At 45.9% G+C, this 22,173-nt stretch overlaps 1 protein-coding gene across 2 annotated transcripts in view; it reads right to left on the reverse strand.

Moving 5' to 3' along the window:
• AHRR (aryl hydrocarbon receptor repressor) overlaps positions 1-22,173 on the reverse strand; it is a 148,865-nt gene that overhangs the window by 112,734 nt on the left and 13,958 nt on the right. The window contains exons 1-2 of one of the 2 annotated variants that reach the window (XM_019491139.2): positions 19,982-20,125; positions 13,904-13,975 (exon numbers count right to left, since the gene is read on the reverse strand). In XM_019491139.2, the coding sequence (XP_019346684.2) occupies positions 13,904-13,965 (62 nt within the window). In that variant the 5' untranslated portion in view covers positions 13,966-13,975; positions 19,982-20,125. Of the gene's footprint in view, positions 1-13,903; positions 13,976-19,981; positions 20,126-22,173 lie in introns of those variants that run through there. The other variant, XM_059724479.1, reaches the window with a different exon arrangement.

Below are 22,173 nucleotides of genomic sequence, written 5' to 3' on the forward strand. Positions count from 1 at the left end.
GTCACTATTTTGAAGCATAGGATGCTGAATACATGAAACACTGCAGGTGTTTTAATTAGAATGGCTCCTGAGAGCCACTCTAATTAAAACGCCCTCCCCACCACCACCCCAGAGCACGTGTATAGACACCCATACTTTTATAATACACTGTTATCCACCCCTTAAGACTGAGCCACAAAAATAACAGTGGGAGAGAACCCAGGCACCTTTTGCATAAAGAGTTTTTCAGGGTCTTGAATAGGACAGAACTGAATTGCACTTAGGCACCTATGTGCATTTACATGCCTAATAGGTGAAGTAGAATCAGGCCCCAAATGCCCCAGTTATAGGAATAAGACCATTCTCCCGAGACATGCAAATGTCTGTCTTTTCCACTACAATTTCTAGGCACTGTTCTGCAGTACTGCAACCTGGCCAGTCATTCCTAAATCCATAGTTTGTACATGTAGCTGGTTGGTCTGGCCCTTTACGTGCGGCAGCCAGCCCTGGGGTAGGGCTCCAGCTGTGAGTGATTAGATGGTAGTTAAAAGCCCAAGTAGGGAGAAGTCAAACTGGGGAAAGAAGTAGTTTGTAGACAGGAGGTGGGTTGAAATCAGAGTTTTCCTATAAGAAAGGCCAGGGCTAAAGGACTTCCTGCTTGAAGAAAGACTGAAAGTTAGTGTTTACTCATTTGTTTGTTTGCTCGGACCAAGGAGTGTTGTTTTGTGTTGTGGCTGAGGGGCTCCCAAGGAAATAACACTTGGCAGGGAGGCTGCAGGCCTACACGTCTACTTAAGGTCTACTGTTTTGCATGTATGAATGACTCCTAAGGAGGCAATGCCTATCTGCATGGCAGCAGATACCCCAACCTGCTTGCAGTGTATGAAATGATTTCATCCTAAATGCAAGAATTGTCATAAGTGTTCTTCATTTGACTAATTTTGGACCATTTTCTCAGTTTATCAAGGTCGCTCTGAATCTAAATCTGATCCTCCATGGTATCTGGATCTCCACCCAGCCTGGTGTCATCTGCAAATGTGCTAACTGTGAATTCAACCTCCTTCTCCAAATCAGTAATGAAGATACTAAATATTAGCAGATCCAGGACAAACGCCTAAAGAACCCTGTTCAATATGTCCCCCCAATTAATTATCAGCGGCTTAATGTGTATGCACTGAGCACAATGTTTCAACCGATTATGTATCCACCTTACAGTAGATCCACCTAGATCAGTAATGCTCAACCAGGCTGCTGCAGCACACTAGATTGCCATGAGACCCTTTGGAGCATGCTGTACAATATTAGCATGGTTAGGTGGCCAATACCTACACGATTCACAAGATAAACCCAGAGATTTCAAATAGCTATCCATAGCATCAAAAATATTCTAACCTGTTAAGTTCTTCTGACGTCTTATGCATCAGAAATATTCCTCTATTATCTTTCCATAATACCAAAACAAGTGAAAGATAATAGCTGGCATTTTCTGAAGGGTGCCATGAGTTTAACAAGGGCTGCCCTGAGTCTAAAGAAGGTTGAGAACTACTGATCTAGACTGTATTATTAAAGAGCATATTAATGAGAACGTAACTGGAGACATTGTCGGAAACCTTGCTGAAGTTACAGTATATCACATACTGGGTATGTCTACACATTCAATTAATTTGAAGCAACAAACTCCAGGACATATTGCGCTAGAGTTCATTGCTGTCAGGTGTACTTTTTAAAAATGGATCCGGCACTGCAGGACACCGCAGGACACTGAGCCGGGTTGGAGCAGCTCAAGCTGGCAGGGAACCCGGGGGGTCAGCATGCCAGTCCGGGGCTCCTCCAACCTGGCTCAATGTATTGCAGAAGAGCTGGCTGGGGCATGAGGGTGCTCCAGTGTGGGGCTAACGTTCAGGCAGCCCCCACACTGAAGGACCCTCATGCCCCAGTCAGCCAGGTCAGCATCTACATGTGCATTACTGCACACAAAAATATTTACAAGTACTAACCTGCTGAAGAGTTTAGTAGTTTCCTGCGATCTAATAGGGCCCTACATGTAGATATTGAGATGTTTAATAAGGAGCTAATTAGGCAACTACAATAAATGTCTTGTGTAGAAGCACCCACACAGTTCTTTCCCTATCCACAGAGTCTGGCACCTTGTCATAGAAGGAAATCCGATTGGTCAGACATTACACGCTCGTGATAAATTCAGGTTGGCTGTTCCTGATCACCCTGTTCTCTTTTGGGTGCTTCCAGATTGCTTGATGACCTGTTACGTGATCTTTTTGGATACTGAAATCAGACAGATTAGTCTGCAATTCCCTGTGTCTTCCTTCTTCCCTTTCTGGAAATGGGCAAATATAGTACCCACATTTCATTGTCTAGAACCTCATTTGACCTCCATGAGTCTTAAAAAAGAATAACCAATGGCTCTGCTAGTTTCTTGAGTATGTTAGGATGAATCTCATCTGGTCCTGCTGACTTGAAACATCTGGATTTTCTAAATAATCTCCAACTTGTTCTTTACTTACTCTGGGCCACTTATCTTGTCACCTATCCATGCTGCCAGCTGCACTCATCTGTCTTCTGACCTGATTTGTGGTGGGTGAAGTAAAAAAGTAATTAAATACTTCAACCTTCTTGCATCATTCCTTGGGATGTATCAGGGATCAGTAAGGGGTCTATACGATCTTTGGTCTTCTTATTACTTTTAAATATTGTATAATGCTTTTTTTTGTCCTATGCATCTCAATTCATGACTTGACCTTCCTGGCCTCGTCCCTGGTAATAGAGCCAGGTTTCCATCTTTTTAAAGAGTTTTTGAGCTCACTGAAGAGTATGCTATTCTCCTAGCCAGTCTCTGGCTGCACTCCCAATACTTTGGTTCCTCTTATGGGTTACCTTTAAACCATCTTAAATCTGTGGAATGTCAGACTGTCTTAAAATATGAACAGTTTCAGAGCAGTCACAGGTTAAGGCAGGGGTGGGCAATTATTTCGAGCTGAGGGCCACTTACTAAGTTTTGGCAAGCTGTCGAGGGTCGCATAGGTAGCCCTGCCCCATGACAGGTGCCTCGCCCCCTGGTCACCATCTCGTGACCAGAAGTCCTGCCCCGTAACCTCTGACCTTTGCCATCAGAAGTCCCTCCCCTTGCCCCCACAAGTACTCCTTCCAGCAAGGGGTTTCGCCATCTTCGAACCAGAAAAATAACAAATTATATTCTAAAGAGCAAACATCTACAACATTCATTAATTGATTTAAAAAAATATTTTGTCCTGATTTACATATATTTGTGTAGTGTACATAGAGGTGATTATAAAATAGCTTAAAATAATGTTTTACTCTTATATATTGCGGGTGGGGGGCAGGACATTGGGGTGGGTATGTGGGGCATGGGGTGTGGAAGCATGTGGGTATGTATGTCGATATGTGGGATGTGGATGGGAATGGAGTTTGTGGGGGGGCTGTGTGTGAGGGGGAGGGCGGCTGGGGTGTGTGATGGGGTGTGGGTGTCTGCGTGTATGGCAGTGCGAGGGGAAGGGTGAATGTGTATGGTGGAGTGTGCATGCGGGACTCACTCTATGAAAACACACACACCCTCCCTCTCCTGGCCCCGGGTTACTGGTATAAGTCCTCTGCTCCCACAGTCCGGTCATGCAGCCAGGAGCCACATGGTGCTGGAGTGGCTGGCGGCCAGCAGAAAAGCAGGGAAATATCAGCTCCAGCTAGGGAAGAATAGGAGTGAGCGGGCACGTGAGAGCACAGCAGCAGTTGGGTGGAAGAACAGAGCCTTCGCCAGTGCCTACAGGGCCCAGAGCGGGGCAGCAGGAGCGGAGGACCCCTGCTCCACCTCCAGCACAGCTGGTGCTGGACCCCATGCTCCTGCTGCCCTGCTTCGGGCCCCACTGGTGCAGGCCCTGTACTCCTGCCCAGCTGTCACTGCGCTCCATGGGCCCATGTGCTCCCACTCCCCTGCACCTGTAGCTGCCATTTCCCCACTTTCCTGCTGGCCACTCCAGCACCACGTGGCTCCCGGCTGCATGACCGGACCACAGAACTCAGCAGGAGCTGGCCCAGCCCGGCTCTGAGGACCAGAGCGATTTGCATGGTCCTCTCCTGCCTCCATCTTATCTGAGTTTCCCTCTCTGGGGGAGGGAGGCTGGAACAACCCCAGGGGCCCAGACCAGAAGCCTGTGCTAGGCACAGGGTTTCTGGGTCGGGGATGGGGATAGGAGTGGGCTGGGGGCAGGGCCAGGCTGGGCGGGCCTTGCTTCTGGGCTGCTGAGTCCTGCTGCTTTCCTCTGGGTCCTACTGCCCCTGGCATCTTTGACAGACAGCCAGAAGCAGATAAATATTAATTTTCTAAATTCTTTAGGGGCCCTGTAGGCTTGATAGAATGGGCTGGCGGGCCAGATCCAGCCCATGGGCTGTATTTTGCCCTCCCCTGGGTTAAGACTTAATGCCATCTCAGACCGGCACAAGTAAAATTCATGAAGTTCAATAAGGACAAGGACAAAGTCCTGCACTTAGAATGGAAGAATCCCATGGACTTCTACAGGCTTGAGACGAACTGGCTAAGCAGCAGCTCTGCAGAAAAGGACCTGGGGATTATAGTGGACAGTAAGATGGATATAAGACAGCAGTGTGCTCTTGTTGCCAAGAAGGCTAACAGCAGGTTGGGCTGCATTAGTAGGAGCACTGCCAGCAGATCGAGGAAAGTAATTATTCCCTTCTATTCTCCACTGATGAGGCCACATCTGGAGTACTGTTGTCCAGTTTTGGACCCTCCCCACTACAGAAAGGATGTGAACAAATTGGAGACAGTCCAGTAGAGGGCAACAAAAATGGTTTGGGGACTGAGGCACATGACTTATGAGGAGAGGCAGAGGGAACTGGGCTTATTTAGTCTGCAGAAGAGAAGACTAAGCATGAATTTAATAGCAGCCTTCAACTACCTGAAGGGGGTTACAAAGAAGTAGGAGCTAAACTGTTCTCAGTGGTAGAAGATGACAGAATAAGGAGCAATGATCTCAAATTGCAGTACGGGAAGTTTAGGTTAGATATTAGGAAAAACTTTTTCACTCATCTTGGCGGTTCTTCACAGATGATGTTTGGAAGGTAACTTCCCATGCCGGTTGCAGGACCACTGGTGATTAATCAGTCCAACTGCAGACAGGCACGCACTGCTGCAGTGGTAATATGTGTATGGCTGATGGGTGCTAGATGAGGGTGTCTCTTTCTTCCTACTCCTTTTCTCCTCAATGCTAGCTCTGTCCTGACAAAAAAAGTTGTTGCCTTTTTGATTTGGAGCCGCCAGGCATCGTGATCTGCAGCCTGTTTCCCACAGTTTGTGGTCAATACCACAGGCCAAAAAGGACCTCTACATAGTGTCCCTGAAGCACTTGCATGGGGCCCCACTGTTGCATTTCCCCACTGTCAGTTCTCTATACAGCACAGCCTTTGATAGGCAGTTGTCATCCACCTGGGGCACATGGCCTGCCCACTGCATTTGAGTCCACAGGAGAATCACCTCAATAGTGGTGGTATTGACTCTTTGTAGTACCTCCACATTGGTGACATAATCCTGTCAACAGATTTTGAGAATGATGCGGAGGCAGTTCTGATGAAAGCAATCAAGGAGGTATACGTGTCAGCGATATAAGACCCATGACTTAGCACCGTACAGTAGGGTGAAGATAACAACAGCTTGGTACACCTTGACTTTGATCTGTGGCCATAGGCAGTGACTATTCCAGACCCACTTGCACAGTCTGCTGAAGGCACTGCTGGCTTTTAAGAGTCTGTTGTCTACCTCCTTGTCAATCATGGCATCATACAAAATGATACTCCCTAGGTATGTGAACTGCTTGATAGCATTTAGCTCAGTTCCTTTGATAGTCATCTTCGGTGGCATATAAGCTTGGCATGGAGCTGGTTGATAAAGAACTTCAGTCTTCCTCAGGCTGATGATAAGTCTGAAGAGTTGTGTTGCAGTAGCAAAGCAAGTGGTCATGTGCTGCAGATCGTGTTGGGTGTGGGCTACCAGGGCACAATCATCTGCAAACAGAAGATAATGGATGAGCTGTTGCAAGGTCTTTGTGTGAGCCGGTAGCCATCTGAGGTTGAAGAGGTTTCTGCCTGCCCAAAAGCAGATATCAACACTTTCCTCACCTCCCCCAAGATTGTCCAATGCCTGCTGCAGCATCATGGCAAAGAAAATAGTTTACAAAGTAGGGGCGAGTACATAGCCTTGCTTAACTCCACTGGAGATCAGGAAGGGACCTGAGAGGTTGCTGTTGTACTTGACTTGTCCATACTGACTGTCATGGAGTTGCCTGACCATTGATGAGGAACTTAGGTTGGCATCCAAGCTTCTCGAGAATCTTCCAGAGGCCATTTTGGCATACTGTGTCAACTGCCTTAGTAAGGTTGATGAAAATGATGGAAAGCCCCTTGTTCTGCTCCTGCCACTTTTCCTGTATTTGTCTGAGCACAAATACTATATCTATCATGCCTCTGTTTGCTCTGAAGCCACATTGGCTCTCTGGGAGGACCTCCTCTGCTATGGCAGGCAGCAGCCTGCTGAGGATGATTCTAGCTAGAATCTTCCTGGTGATGGACAGAAGGGCAATCCCTTGGTAGACGGAACAGTCTGACTTGTCGCCTTTATTCTTGTGCAGGGTAATGATTACAACATCACACAGCTCTTGTGGAATTTTCCCTTGCTCCCAGCAGACTATAAAGAGTTCATGGAGCCTGAAGTGTAGAGTGGGACTGCTGTATTTTAGGGCTGTATTTCAGGTGGAATTCCATCAATTCCAGGGGCTTTGTTGCTTTTTATCTGGTCGATAGTGGTGAAGGTTTCTTCCGGTGTAGGACACTCATCTAGTTCCTCCTTAACAGGCAGCTGCTTGACTCGGTTCATGGCAGACTCATGTACAGTGCGTTCAGTGTTAAAGAGAGTTTGCAAGTGCTCAGTCCATCGGTCCATGACAGAGTCATTGTCAATGTATAGGGTTTGGCTATTACAGCTCCTCAGTGAGCTTTGGATCAGGAAGGTTGGGCCATAGGCAGATTTCAGTGCTTCTTAGAAGCTTCTGGCATCTCCAGGATCAGCATATAGTTACATTCTTTGTGTAAGATTAGTTCACCATTCGTTTTTAGATGTCACACAGTTTCCACTGAAGGGTGTTACATGCCTGGTGGTAAGCCACCTTTCTCTTTTGGCTAAGTGGGTGTACTAGAAGGGCTTGATGAGTGGTCCTCTTTTTTGTGAGCGGGACTTTGATGTCTTTGTCAGTGCCATCAAGCCAGTCTCAGTTTCTCTTAGTACTTAGCCCAATGATCTCCTTGGTGGTCTCCAAGACTACTGACTTGATGTGTTCTCAGAGCCCACTGAGTGAAGTGTCTGTAGTATGGGCTTGGCTTCCAAGCTTTGACTGAAGTGTTTGACAGTTTTGTTGGCAAGATTGATTTTGCAGCTTGGAAACATCAGATTTCTTTGGGAGGGTGCCTCTGTGCTTGGACTGAGGCTTGAAGTGGAAGGACAACTTCAAGCAAATGAGTCAGTGGTCAGTATAGCAGTCAGCACTAGGCATGGCTTTAGTGTGCAGACCATCCCCAAGATCACGCTGACGCACCAAAATGTAATCTATCAGGTGGAGTGGGGATGCATCCAAGTGGTCTTTTAATGGTTTTTCTGCTGGAACTGGGTATTGGTTATTGGCATCTGTGTTTCCACACAGAATTCCAGAAGCAAGCATCCATTGTCATTACACTTTCCCATGTCTTCCAAACACACCTTTCTATGCTAGACAGTCACCACCACCTCTTGTGGTAAAATCACGCATAATGACAATCCTATCTTTGGATAGTATTTTCTGAATAAGATTGCGGAGGTCAGTATAGAACTGAAGTTTGTCAACTGTGTCTGCCAGAAAGGTTGGAGCATACACATTGATAATGGTGCCATGCTGCTGGTCAAGCAAAGGAAGGCATAAGGACACGATACAATCAGAAAGACTGATTGGTAAGCTTTGTAGCCTGGAAGCAATGGTGCTTCTTATCACGAAGCCAACATGGTTAAGTTAGGTATTAGGAAAAACTTACTCACTAGGAAGGTAGTAAAGCACTGGAACAGGTTACCTAGAGAGGTGGTGGAATCTCCATCCTTGGAAGTTTATAAGGCCCAGCTCGACAAAGCCCTGGCTGGAATGATCTCATTGGGGATGGTCCTGCTTTGAGCAGGGGGTTGGACTAGATGACCTCCTGAGGTCTCTTCCAACCTTAACTTTCTAAGATTCTATGATAAGCCTGACTTGCCCTTGGATGGTCTGGCAAGCATGGACATGGACCGGAGCCAGGACTCTATCCTGCCTGTGGGGTGGGAGAGGAGTGGTGGGGAGGGTGGCATGTAGCTTGGAGACAGAAACCTTCCCTCTGTAGCAGCAGGAGCTAAACTGCAGCCATTGATAGGGGGGAGGGAGAAATCTTAAAAAAAACTGTTTGAAGTGAAAGCAGAGAGCAGAGTAAAAAATAATTTTAAAAAATTTAAAGGACAAAATTCTTGCATGCATCTCAGACAAGGTTCCTTGGGTGAATTTGATATCTTTTATTAGACCAACCCAAATGGTTGGAAAATAGTTATTAAGCAAGCTTTTGGGTTCAAAAACCCTTCGTTAGGCTAAGCAAGCTTTAGCAGTTGGTGTGTGCTCTTCCTGGATGGAATGAAAAGTAAAGAAGCCAGGGGCTGGGCTGGGCTGGGCTGGGGAGTCAGTTGCCAGGCAGATTGTAATGTATCAAAAATCCAATGTCTATGTTTAGTCCCTGATCTCTAGTATCCAGCAGGTTGATGAAATGGAGCTCATAGGCTCCTCTCTGGGAAGTGTTGCGTAAGTTTCCCTTGAGGATCAGGACTGAGAGATTGGAGAGAGAGTGGCCCTCCTGTGAGAAATGTGCCCCCACCGGTAACTGAGCATTTCTGTCTTTGATGGATTTCTGGTGTGCATTCATTCTGGTGCGTAGTTGTTGTCTGGTCTCTCCTACATATCTTCCATCAGGGCATTTGGTGCATTGGATGAGGTATATTACATTTCTGGAGGTGCAGCTGTAAGATCCTGGGATGCTGATGGCTCTGTTGTGGGGTGTAGTAATAGTGGGGGTGGTGGAGATGTGTTGGCAGGTTTTGCATTTCTTGTCCTGGCACGGTCTGGATCCTTTTGGTGTGTTCTGGGCTTGAGGAAGTTTGCTTCTGGTGATGAGGTTGGTGAGGTTCCGTGCTTGTTTGAAGGCTAGGATGGGTGGCTCTGGGAAGATCTTTTTAAGAATAGGGTCTCTTTCTAATATGGGTTGCAATTTTTTGAGGATTTTCCACACAGGTTCAAGGGATGGGTGATAGGTCATAACTAGCGGTGTGCGATTTGTGGGTGTTTTTCTTCTGTACTGCAGCAGTTCTTCACGTGGTATCCAGGTGGCTCTTTCAAACGTGCGATCTACCTCTCTGGAGGAGTGTCCTTGCTGGGTGAAAGCCTTTTAAGATTGGTGAGGTGGCGATCCCGGGTGTTCTCTTCAGTACAGATGCGGTGGTATCTGAGGGCTTGGCTGTATATCACAGCTTTTTTGGTGTGTTAAGGGTGATTGCTGGTTCTGTGCAGATTTCCTTAGCCTGACGAAGGGTTTTTGAACCCAAAAGCTTGCTTAATAACTATTCTCCAACCATTTGGGTTGGTCTAATAAAAGATATAAAATTCACCCAAGGAACCTTGTCTGCCTATGTCCTTAGACCAACACGGCTGCAACCCAAACCCCTGCATGCATCTCAGTGGTTTGGGATGGGGGTGGGGGAAGAGTTGGGTTAGGGGTGGCAGGGGTCATGCTGGCTGGGATAGCCAGGGAACAGGGATGAGAACCAGCATACTTGCTGCATGGCACAGAGCACATACCAAGGTAGAGCCAAGAAACAGGGGGTTTGTGGGGCCAAGGAAACTGAGGCATGATGAAGTGGCTGGCCAGCAGGGGGTTAGGGAGGAGTGGCTAGCTGGTTGGTGTGGGGGAATAGGAATGCAGATATGGGCCGTGGTGCCAGCAGGAAAGGGAGGAGGCTGGTACAGTGAGGAGAGGGGGAAAACCCTTGGCATCAGCCCACTTCATCTTTCTTAAATGTAGATAATCCCCAGCAGCAGCGAGCATAGCTGCCACAGGGCAACAACATGGAGCCTGGGGAGGCATGCTTCCCTGGCTCCATAATCTCAGTGCAGTTAATCCCTGGTAGCTCCACTTTCAGCATGGAACCACTAGGCAGGAAACCAGTAGAGGTTCGGAGGGTGGAAAGGCTGGGAGCTGTACATTTTGGGATGCTAGAAGGCGGCAAATTTATTGCTTGACCTCTGGGGAGCAGACTAACAATACTTTATCTTGACCTGGGTAAAACAGCTCAAAAGATAACCCTCCCCTCATGTGGTTTGACTTTAAAATGCTTAGAGTACACTTAGAAAGGCTTAACACTCTTTAACAGGATGCTCCCATTTTTAAGTGCCTTTAAAATGGTTTAAAGGTAACCTGTAACACCACCCTTTCTTTGCATTGGAAAAGCCTATTCTTGTGCCACTCTGACATTTCTGCAGCCCATGACACCATCACATCTGGCCCATGGGGCTCGCCACTGATGCAGAAATTTGGCAGAGGGGAGTGGTGGTCATTAATATGGCCACCAGAGGGCCGTAATCCCCAAACCCCATTCCCTGGGCAGCTGGTTGGAGCCAAGCTATGCCCCCTTCCCCTGCAGGACTTGGCCATGGCCCCCTGCTTCTGGATCAGGGCTAGGCCACAACCCCTTCCCTTCCCGCAGGGCTGGGTCATGCCCCATTTCCCGACATGAGGCTGGATTGGGGCCTGGCTATCCCCTTCCCACAGGCTTGTGTCTGGCCCACTGGTAGTCTGGAGGCCTACTGGAAGTGCACGGCAGCACACCCCTGGCACTGATGACCAGCCAGAGCTCTGTACTGTCAGGCACCTGCAAAGAGCCAGGCATGTGCAGCTGCATAAATGTGGCTCCATGAAGCTGCACACTCATGGCTCTGTGCTGCTGCCTGGTGGCACAGAGCTCTGGCCAGTTGGCAATACCAGGAGCATGTGGCAGCATGGATCTAGGGATGTATGGCTGCTGGGGGGGGAGGAGAGGTGGGGGTTTGGGCAGCATGGAGCATCTGCAAGGAGGCAGGGGCATGCAGCAGCGCAAAGCTCTCACTGAATGCAGCTCGGTGCTGCTGCTTGCTCCTGGCTCCATGCCATTGCCTAGCCAGAGTTTAACTATTTACATAGTAAAACTCAGAGGAAAAACAATGGACAAAAATGATTCTGATAAATCATAATATATACAGTTGCACACAAGAAAATGAGAGCTGCCTCTAGCGAGAAAACTAATGATTCAGAGGCAAATGACAACCCTATCTTGTATCTGGACTCAAGCCTCTGGACCCACCTCATAAAAAGAAGCCTGGAATACACCCCCCCATGCATATATATTTCCAAGAAAGAATTGCTTCCCAACCCATAAGTAGTGAAATTCTGATACCAATGAACTCAACTGGAATTTTGCCATTTCTTTGCAGCCAGAACTTCAGTGAAAGACCCCTGAAATAATCTGTGTATTAGCCATCTTTGGGACTCTATAGCACTTAAGTCTCACATTTGTATTGTTGATATGGCAGCACATAAATCAAGAGGGAAATCACAGAAACCTAAAACTCAATGTTACAAACCCCTGCAAAAACTGTAACATAGATTCATAGATGTAGGGTCGGAAGGGACCTTGTAGATCTTCTAGTCCGACCCCCGGCTGTGGGCAGGAGAGAAAACTGGGCTCAAATGATCCCAGCCAGGTAAATGTCGAGCCTCCTCTTAAACACCCCCAGGGTAAGAGCCAGCACCACTTCCCTTGGAAGTTGGTTCCAGATCCTAGCCACTCTGACTGTGAAGTAGCGCTGAAGTCTAGTCTAAACCTACTCTCTAGCAACTTATGGCCATTATTCCTTGTTACTCCAGGAGGCACTTGGGGGAACAAGGTCTCTCCTAAAACCCGCTGGTCCCCCCTAGTAAGTTTATAGATGGCGACCAGGTCCCACCTCAGCCTTCTCTTGCGAAGGCTGAGCAGGTTAAGGTCCCGTTAGCCTCTCCTCATAGGGTCTAACCTGCTGTCCCCAAATCATGTGAGTGGCCCTCCCCTGGACCCTCTCAATGCTGTCCACATCCCTCCTGAAGTGCGGCGCCCAGAACTGGACACAGTACTCCAGCTGCGGCCTGACCAGTGTTGCATGGGGGGGAGGATCACCTCCTTGGCCCTGCTTGTGATGCATCTGTGGTTGCATGACAAGGTATGGTTAGCCCTACTGACTGTGTTCTTGCATTGTCAGCCCATGTTCATCTTGGAGTCAATAATGACTCCAAGATCTCTTTCTGCCACCATGCTTTCAAGAAGGGAGTTCTCCAGCCTGAAGGTGTGCTGCTGGTTCTTACTGCCTAAGTGCAGCACCCTGCACTTGTCAGTATTGAATCCCATCTTATTCTCATTCGCCCACCCCTGTAACCTGTCCAGGTCCTGCTGTAATCTGTTCTTCCCTTCTAGTGTGCTCACCTCACCCCAAATCTCGGTGTCGTCTGCAAATTTAAACAGGCTGCTCTTCACCCCATTGTCCAAGTCACTAATAAAGAAACTGAACAGTTTGGGCCCAAGGACCGAGCCCTGGGGGACCCCACTGCCCACTTCCCTCCAGGTCGAAAATGACCCGTCCACCATCACTCTCTGAGTACGACCCCTCAGCCAATTTGCAATCCATCTGACTGTGTAGGCATCAATGCCACAGTCGCCTAGCTTTTTAACACTTGTTTCCATGCCCACTACTAGACCCAGATCCTTCAAACACTTAAACACAGACATAATGCTACACAAATGGGCGATCACACTGAATTTACTGGGGCAACTTGCATGTACTATATAATGTTAAGAACATACATCAGTGTTTGGAGGATCACAGTCCAACATAGCAACACGGAGAACATATGTATGTTTTTGCAATAATGAATATATGGGAACCAAGTTACAGCTACTGAAGGAGCCATATTTTTTCATTCTAGTATTTGCGTGCATTAAGAATCTCATCCATAATGATGTATTAGTGCTTCCAAGAATTTTTCTAAGTGGAAGCAAGCAGTTTATTTTTAAAAGCTTATCTGATTTCAAAATAGCTCAACAGATTTTATTCAAACATTCACAACTGTTCCCTGTTAGGATTAGAGCAAACACAGACAACTTAAACTCAAATGAACTATTTTTTTAAAGTTTTGAGTGACTAAAAACAGGAGGATTTGTGCCTTCTCGGTCTCAACTACATTCAATTATAATTCTGAAAAATACCAAAAATATTTTTGATTTGACAATGACATGGTACAACATAAGAGACAGGGATCATTACCATAAAGAAAACATTTCAGATGAATTAATGCACTTTTAAAATACATATTCAACAAATTTTGGGTCACTTATGTCTTCTATAAGGACACGACAAGAAGGTTTGGAAAGGAAGTTCTAGCACTTTGTTATCAGAGAACACTGATCTTTGGGTACAGTGTCCCCTGAGCTTAGGGAGAACCTGCCGCTGTATGTTATAGGTTATGTTAGCCAGCCTGGGTCATGAGGTTGGAACTATAGCCCCAGTCCTGCAAGAATATCCCTTCTGGCACCATTTGGAACTGAAGGCAGATTTCTCTCTCTCTCTTTCCATGCTTCAGACTTCATAAAGACAAACTAAAGTCTCTCCTGTGTGGGAGCATAGTGGGAAGATGAGTTCTCTGTGCCCCACCCCACCTCTCCCCTCCTCCAGCACATTCACATGTAATAAAAGGCAAAAATCCAATCATAATGACTATGATACTTAACTGTTTCTGAATGGGTTTCCTCCTTTTTCTCCCAGCATATAGGCATTCCCCAGGAGGTATCATTGTCTTGGCACTGAAACAGAAAAGTAGCAGGTGATTCATTTTCATAGATCTCTGTATTTCCTATCTCTGGACAAAAATGTCAAAACCTGGGAAATTCAAGAGAAGGCAGTCCCTGTTCCTTAAGCCAGCACATTAGGTAAGGTTAAAAGGCATAGTATTACAATAGAAGCTGCAGAATTCTGTTAATGTTCAAGTTTTTTTCAATTAAACCTTTAAAATATTGTATTAATGGGCATAAACGGAATGCTATTTATTAGCCAGCCTCTGTCTCGGATTTTTTGAAGGCATTCCAATCTCCTGGTTGCTATACATATAGGCTCAAGATGCTGTGACAAGATTGTCATGGAACAATTTAACCTAGGTTTTACTCTGTAATAGATTTATCCCATACTAAGGAGTTGACATGCGACCAGATTAACCAAATTAGCCTTCTGCAGTGGGCACTATTAAAATGTCTGGCCCTAGGGGCCAGAGCATTTTTATGCTTCATGTGCCTAAGTGGTTTGTATGTAGCTGAATTCCTGTAGTTTTTGGCACTGATGCACAGTTGGGATTTTATTTTCTCTGGCAGGGAAACATGATGGCACTGCATGGCTACCTGCTGGAAGTGAAAATGTGATGGTAAGAGAGGTGGCCCACTGATCTTTTAGCAGCCCAACGGCTTAATGGTTTTAGCACTTGCCCAGGGAGCAGAAAACCCACATTCTAAGCCCTCTTCACCCAGGGGATAGGGTTTGAATCTGTGCTTCCTACTTCTGAACAAAGAGCACTAGCCAGCAGGCTAGGCACTGCCCAAATCCCTGGCGCCTCACTGCCCTCCCTGCAGGAACTTTCCAGCCAGATGTACATACCTGGGAAATTCTATTTCCCCTGGGCAGCTGCCTGGCCACAACCAAGGCATTCTCTGTAGACTAGTGCAGGCAGTGCTGAATCAGAAACTGCGTAGGAGAGAACCTGCAGTTATATGGTTACATGCCTGCCACTTAGACACAAGAAAAGGAAGTAAGACCTGGTCCTAGGACAGAGCACTGGTTTGCTTTAAGCAAACTGTACTCTGGAATGAGTGATAGCTAGCCCTGCTAGTCTAGAGTCAGACAGAATGTAGGGCAGGGTGGTACCTTAGAGACTAACTGGTTCAAAAAGGCATGAGCTTTCATAGACAACAGCCTACTTCGTTAGATGGTCTGCATGAGTTGTAGGCTGTTGTCTATGAAAGCTCATACTCTTCCTGCCCTACATACTACAGGTACTCTCTAATAAAACTGATTAGGGGAGCACATATCATCACCCCACCACTGCAACTTGCACTAGTGTGTAGTTAGTCCTTACTTTCTGACATGCAACTTTGCCTTCAAGTGAATGGAAGTATACCAGTGCAAGGCTATGTTGTCTGCTTTACTTTCACCCTGCAGTAAAGGCAACTTATTCATGTTTCAGGTACCATCTCAGAGAAACAAGTAAGAAAAATAATATATCGCTTTCCATCAAGGAGCCCAAAGAGCTTTAAGAATATAGACAACATGTCTGACATGACACTCTGACAAGATGGATGCCATTATGCAACATGACATTTGTCCAGATCATTACATGCAACAACTATGCTTTCAAAGAGGATATGCAGTTCAGTGACTAAGGTATTGGAGGTCTAGGGTATGTGTACATGGCAAACTTACCATGCCATACCACAGAACCTTTAAACACATGGTACTGATGTGTACCATCTGCCTCCTGAACCAGAAGCAGTGGGGCCACATATGCATGGCTCTGACTGACAAAGGCAGTTAATTTTCTCTTTGCTAAAGAGCCTGTCACAGATTTTGCAGTGACACTGTTTCTAGTTCAAGAGGCAGCCCAGAAGTACTTTCTGTAGTAGAAGTGCTGTACAGACATGACTCTAGACTCTTGAAACTGATCTGCCATGTGACCTTGACTAAGTTTAAATTCTCTCCGTCCTTTGGTTTGCCTTATCTATTCAGACTGCAGTCCCTCTGGGGTGGGGACTTGATGTCACAATTTGTATGTGCAGAGTGTCACCCAGTTTGCCCTGGTTTAAATTGAGACTTCTAGGTGCCCTTATAGTTCATCTGTTACCACCACCTTTGGGGGAGGGAGGAGGGGTGGAAATCACCAGGACAGCACCATGCTGACAGCACATTATTCTTACACCTTGTCTAAAAGGACAGTCCCTTAGGCAGAAAAGTACCCACCCCCTCAAGCAATGCTCGCAATTCAAATAACAGGTCTTGGGAGAATAGTGCAACGGACTGAACTGCCAACATCATTTCCTTCAGGGTTTTCTTTGGAGGCCACACATCTCCATATTGACCCAGCCCAAATTGGTATGACTATGTTGTATGTATTAAGTAATTTTAAAAGTTTAACACTTTATATGGTCATATGAGTACTCTTTTTCTATGCTGCATAGTTTGCAGGCTGATATTTTAATATGACATGTCACTCTTCTCTAGCTGTCGAGTTCATTCAATGCTGTTAAGACCCTCAGCTACTCTGCTATACCAAACCTGATAGGTCTCAGATACAGGGGAGTGAAAACTCACATTACTGTAGGAATTTTTGTTGGTAACTCTAGAAGTCACACATTGGTGTGATTAGCTCTAAACTCGCAGTCCCAGAACAGTGTTAGGGATGGTCGTACTGTTAGGAAATGATGGAAGCAAGAACTCAGTTGAAATGCAAAACACACTTTCATTGTTTGGTGAGAGTATTAACCCTAGACCATTGTTACCATCTCACACTGAATCCATCTACCTATCTGCTTAAATCCTCTGGAGCTTTACTCACAGACTACAAAAATATTGTAGTGTTGTTGTATGCTGTCCAGCAAAGAATGTAGTCTGTCCCAGAACTAGGTGTTTTTCAGCTACATGTGACAGAGAAGGTAAGATAGTGGAGAAAAAGTCCAATCCCTTGCTATCATAGGCAAATATAATTTCAGCGGGCGTTTGTCCATGCCATAGGGGTTACTTCAGTTTAATTCCCCCTAAATTGAAACCAGTGGGTCTTTAAAAACACTGCTTCAATTTAGGGCAAAGTAAACCCCTGTGGTGTGTACACAAGGGTTGGGTCCAACCCTTACCTGCCTCTGGTGGCGGGGAGGGGAGAGGGAGCTGCTGGTGGGCTAAGCGGTCCCTGAGCTGCGGATGGGGGCTGGTGCTTCCTTCTGCAGCAGTGGTGGCACCCCCCAGGTGGCACCCGCCCACAAGCACATGACCCGAGTGGTCCCAGAGGGCACTGCAGCTGCAGAGAAGCACTGGGCCCCAATGCAGCTCAGGCAGGCAGGCAGGATATGGCAGGGGTGGTAAAAAAAAAAAAAAGGGTCAGGCTTGCCGGGTTTTTTTTTCTATTCAGTGGAGCCTGCCTGCACAGGCTGCCTGCACAGCCCCTGAGATGCACCGGGCCCAGTGCTTCCCTCCACAGCAAACTAAACTGCCCTGGAGATGTTTTATTTTGCTGCATCTCGAAGTCGTTTAACACACATGCTGCCAACACATGCAAACAGAATGCCATTAAAGCACATTATGCCACTGACACGTGTAAACAGCTACACCATTAAAGCGGTGGAAAAGGGCATTAAGCCGCTTTAAAAGCCAATTTTGTGGCGTGTACAAATGGCCAGCCACAGATTTTTCAAGCTCCGCTTTAAAACTACTAAGGACTTTTGTCTCCACTAAACCTTTCAGACAGTTATTAAAGAACCCCACTACTTAGATTATTAGAAACTTCAGACTTCCAGCCTAAATTTTATTTAATTGCTTTATATACATTGTTCTTATGCCATCATTATGTTTTATTTAAAAAGCTCTCCCTTACACCTTGGTGTTTACCTCCTTGATATATATAGAGACCAATCATATCCCCTCTCAGCATTAGTTTTTCCAAACTCTTCTCATCTCATCTAAGACAACCTCCATTTTCTTGATCATGCTCCCATCCCATCATCATCTGCCCAGGTCTTTCTTATCCTCTACTGCTTTCAACCAATGAGTATCCACTTATAACAGAAATTCATGTTTGTTGGTCCCCAAGTGTATAACTTGGCAGCTGGTGCTATTACATTTGATGTCATTTTCTTTCATACCAAATATGAACATCACTGTTTTTTACAGTATGATATTCAAATCATGCTGTGCATTAGCAATGCCTTCCAACTTTATGCTTTCAAGTAAACTCATTAGCCCACTTTTTATGCCAGGGTCACCACTGGATCCAGCTTGAACCTTTTTTCCCCTAGACAAATTCCATTAGTAACCTCCAGTGTAGTCCTTTACTGATGTTATTCCCTTTAGTTCCTTACGTGCCTTATAATTCTATAATAATACTAATATTCATCTTTTTCAGTTTAACTAACAGTTTCTCATGTGGGACTGTATTAAATGCTCTACTGAGTTCCAGAGAGATAAGATTTACTGCATTTCTATTGTCTAAAAATTCAGTTATCTTCCCTTGCCATATGTAATGGCAGAACTCCCAGGGAGTTTCACCATTGCTCATTGACCCTCCTCCTCGGACATCTACCTCTTCTTCCAACTTTTTAAATCTTGATTCCTGAGTGGCTTGATACAGTCTGAGTTTTGCTAATGGCATGCTGATTGCCTCTAACCACTCCAGCCAGCTGCTAGAGCCCACCTGGAAGGCTGCTCTTCCTGCCTGCAGCCTCTGCTCAAAATTGGGCAGCTGGAGGGAAATAATGCCAGCTAAATTACAAGCTGTGGCTTATATTTGCAAAAAGGATGTTGATCCCCAATCTAGACGGTATTTCCTTAGCTAACTTAGGATAATATCATGGGAAATAATGTCAGAAGCCTTTCTGAAGTTGAGGTATCCATAGATTCATAGGTTCATAGACGCCAGGGCTGGAAGGGACCTCGGAAGATCATTGAGTCCCCTGCCCCAGGGGCAAGAAGTCAGCAGGGATCATAGGATCCCAGCAAGATAAATATCCAAATGTCTCTTGAAGGCGTTCAAGGTAGGCATTTGAACCACCTCTGGTGGCAGTCTCTTCCAAACCTTGGGGGCTCGGACAGTGAAGAAGTTCTTCCTTACGTCCAGCCTGAAACGGTCATGGAGGAGTTTGTGACTGTTCAATCTGGTCATCCCATGGGGTGCACTGGTGAACAGACATTCCCCCAGATCCTGGTGAGCACCCTGATAAACTTATAGGTGGCCACCGGATCACCCCTGAGCCTGCGCTTTTCCAGGCTGAAGAGTCCCATGGCTCTCAGCCACTCATCATAAGGTCTGTTTTCCTGGCCTCTGATCATGTGTGTGGCTCTCCTCTGCACTCTCTCAAGCTTCTCCACATCCTTTTTGAATTGTGGAGCCCAAAAGTGGACACACTACTCCAGCTGCGGCTTCACCAAGGCCAAGTACAACGGGAGAATGATGTCCCGGGATTTGCTTGAGAAGCATCTATGGATGCAGGCCAGCGTTTTGCTCACTTTACTAGCCGCAGCATCGCATTGCAGGCTCATGTTCATCTTGTGGTCAATCATGACCCCAAAGTCCCTTTTGTCCGTAGTGCTAACCAGCGTAGCACTGCCGAGCCTATAAGGATGCTGCAGCTTTTTCCTCCCAAGGTGGATATCCTTACATTTTTTGGTGTTAAACACCATCAGGTTCTCATCTACCCAATTCCTGAGCCTGTCCAGGTCTGCCTGGATCACCCTCCTGTCTTCAGGTGTGGATGCTTTACCCCAGAGTTTGGTGTCATCAGCGAACTTGGCCAGTCTGCTTCTGACACCAATGTCTACATCATTAATGAAGGTGTTAAATAGTATAGGCCCTAGGACAGAGCCTTGAGGGACCCAATTCCCCAGCCAGCGGATCATGGTGAGGCTGAGGCCGCAGTTAGCTAGTTTTGCCAAGAGGTGATCATGGGATACCAGATCAAAAGCTTTTTTAAAGTCAAGATATATGACATCAATCTCTTCTCCCTTGTCCAGGTGATGGGTCACCTGGTTGTAAAAGGAAATGAGATTGGTCAAGCAAGACCTACCTGCAACAAACCCATGCAGGCTATCCCTCAGGATGTTGTTGTCAGCCAGTCTGTTAAGGATGGTGTCTTTGATAATTTTTTCCAAGAACTTCCCTGGGATAGAGGTCAGGCTAATGGGCCTGTAGTTTGCCGGATCCACTTTCCGCCCTTTCTTGAAGACAGGAAAACGAAAGATGGCTAAAGTATTGCAGCAGTTAGTTTATTCAAGCAGGACTGAACAATGCAATGTAAGAAGAAACAATGGGTCTTGAGGCCAGCAGCAAGGGTTTGACCCTAGACAAAAATATAACCCTTAGAGCAGGTCTGAAAGCCACACTAGATAGAACATACGAGGGACATCTGGTAGTGGATATGCAGCAGATGTGACAGAAGTTTCAAATCATTATCTAGTTAGACATAACTTGGTTATGTCATTAAGAGTCAATTTTCTTTCAAGAGTCTAGAAACCAAATTCCAAATTGTTACAAGGAGAGAATGAGAGTAACTGGAAAACAGGATTTCTTACAGACCCTACAGAAGCTGACATGGTAGCAGTTATTTATCCTACTCAGGCTTACTGGGGGGAGCAAAGGAGGCAAAGTCATAAGGTTTTTCTTTTAGCTCAATCATATAACCTGAGAAAAGGCAAGGCAAGGCAAGGCAATGCAATTAGTTGCAAAACCAGTTCCAAGTATTGGCTAGAACAAGTAGGATTGATGGAGTTGGGTGTAGTAAAAGGACAGGTAATAACAGATGTGTTATTAGAAGTGTGAAAGATCTAAGGCCAGTGGAGAGGCAGTTGAAAAAAGTACTGTTACTCTATTGGCCAAAGCAAAACTTTTGACAGGATAAGCCATTTATTTCTGTGGAAGACACTTTCTGCTTATGTAATTCCCCAAAAGTGAATAAGCTATTTGCTCCCAATTAATGTATTGATTGGCCTATTGATTTGAAGATGAAAGTTAGTAGATGGATATGTCCAATAAGCCTGCTGCTTTACATTTTTTTCAGTAGATCCATTAATTAAAATGTTGTGTGGGGAAGCTTGGGGCATAGTGGAACAAAGACTGAATAAAGTACCATATCATCTTTCTTTTCCAACATTTGCAGATGACTCAACAGAGTTGATGACAACCCAAAAGGAAAGTAAGACACTGCAGGAGTCTGTGAAAGTGCATGAGGATGTTTTACTCTTTATGAAGTCAAGCAGTGCTCCAAAAGCTATGTGGGTTGGGGGAGCACACAGTACCTGAAATTCTTCCTAGGAAGGAGATCCAGGTATTCCAGGGGCATATCTACATATACAGAGGACTGCGTAGTAACTGGCATTACTGTGCAGCTCCCTCGCCACACGGTTTTTAGCTCATTGCTACTGTGCAGCAGTGTCGGCATCACGGTTTATGCCCGGAGATGCTACATCGCCGTAGCGTCCAGCTACCGTGCAGTAGCTTGTTGCTATGGTGACATAGCATCTTATGTAGACATGCCAAAGGAGTAGAGAAAGACCAAGATTTTGGGAACAGAATTCTGTCAACCAGGAGGAATAGGAGGGAATTGGGAGGCACCTGTGGAAAAGGAAGACAAGCAGCTGAATGACAAAAAGAGTGGAAGGCATATACAGTTTTCAAAAAAAAAAAATAAAATAAGTAAAATACTTCAATCTACACTGCCACTCCTTTTGTACCTAGAGTGAGTGTATCTGCCCCTCTCCATCCTATTATCCTTAGCAAAGGAGGCTAAGGAAGTGGTGAGACCTTTTTTTTTTTTTTTAAATGTTGTTGGGAGATCACAATATCCTGTAATTAACTGTTCATTAATAAGGAGAATGAAAGAGCATGGGGAGGTGGGGGGGTCAGTGGTTAATATATTTAAATACTTGGTACTGTAGAATGTGGCATGGGAAGATTTAAAAAATAAACAGGAAGAATTATGTCAAAGCAAGCAAGACAGCAAGTCACTCAGATTCGACTATGACTACTGCTGATACTAGAAACTGGTTTCCACATGTAGGGCTCAGGAAACATGCCAGGACAAGTTGGTGTCTATGTTCCCTTCTACTGCCGGCCAAGATGGTGCGATGATGGTCTGTTGCTCATTCTATGTCCTCTGTAGCAGAGTACCAAGCTCACCTATCATGAGGCGTATCTTCCCAGGACATGAAGTCCAGCCTGGCAGATTGTATGTGCCACTTAATGCAGTTCTCTTAACGGAGT

The sequence above is a fragment of the Alligator mississippiensis genome, chromosome 3 (assembly GCF_030867095.1).
Source record: "Alligator mississippiensis isolate rAllMis1 chromosome 3, rAllMis1, whole genome shotgun sequence".
Classification (NCBI taxonomy): Eukaryota; Metazoa; Chordata; order Crocodylia; family Alligatoridae; genus Alligator; species Alligator mississippiensis.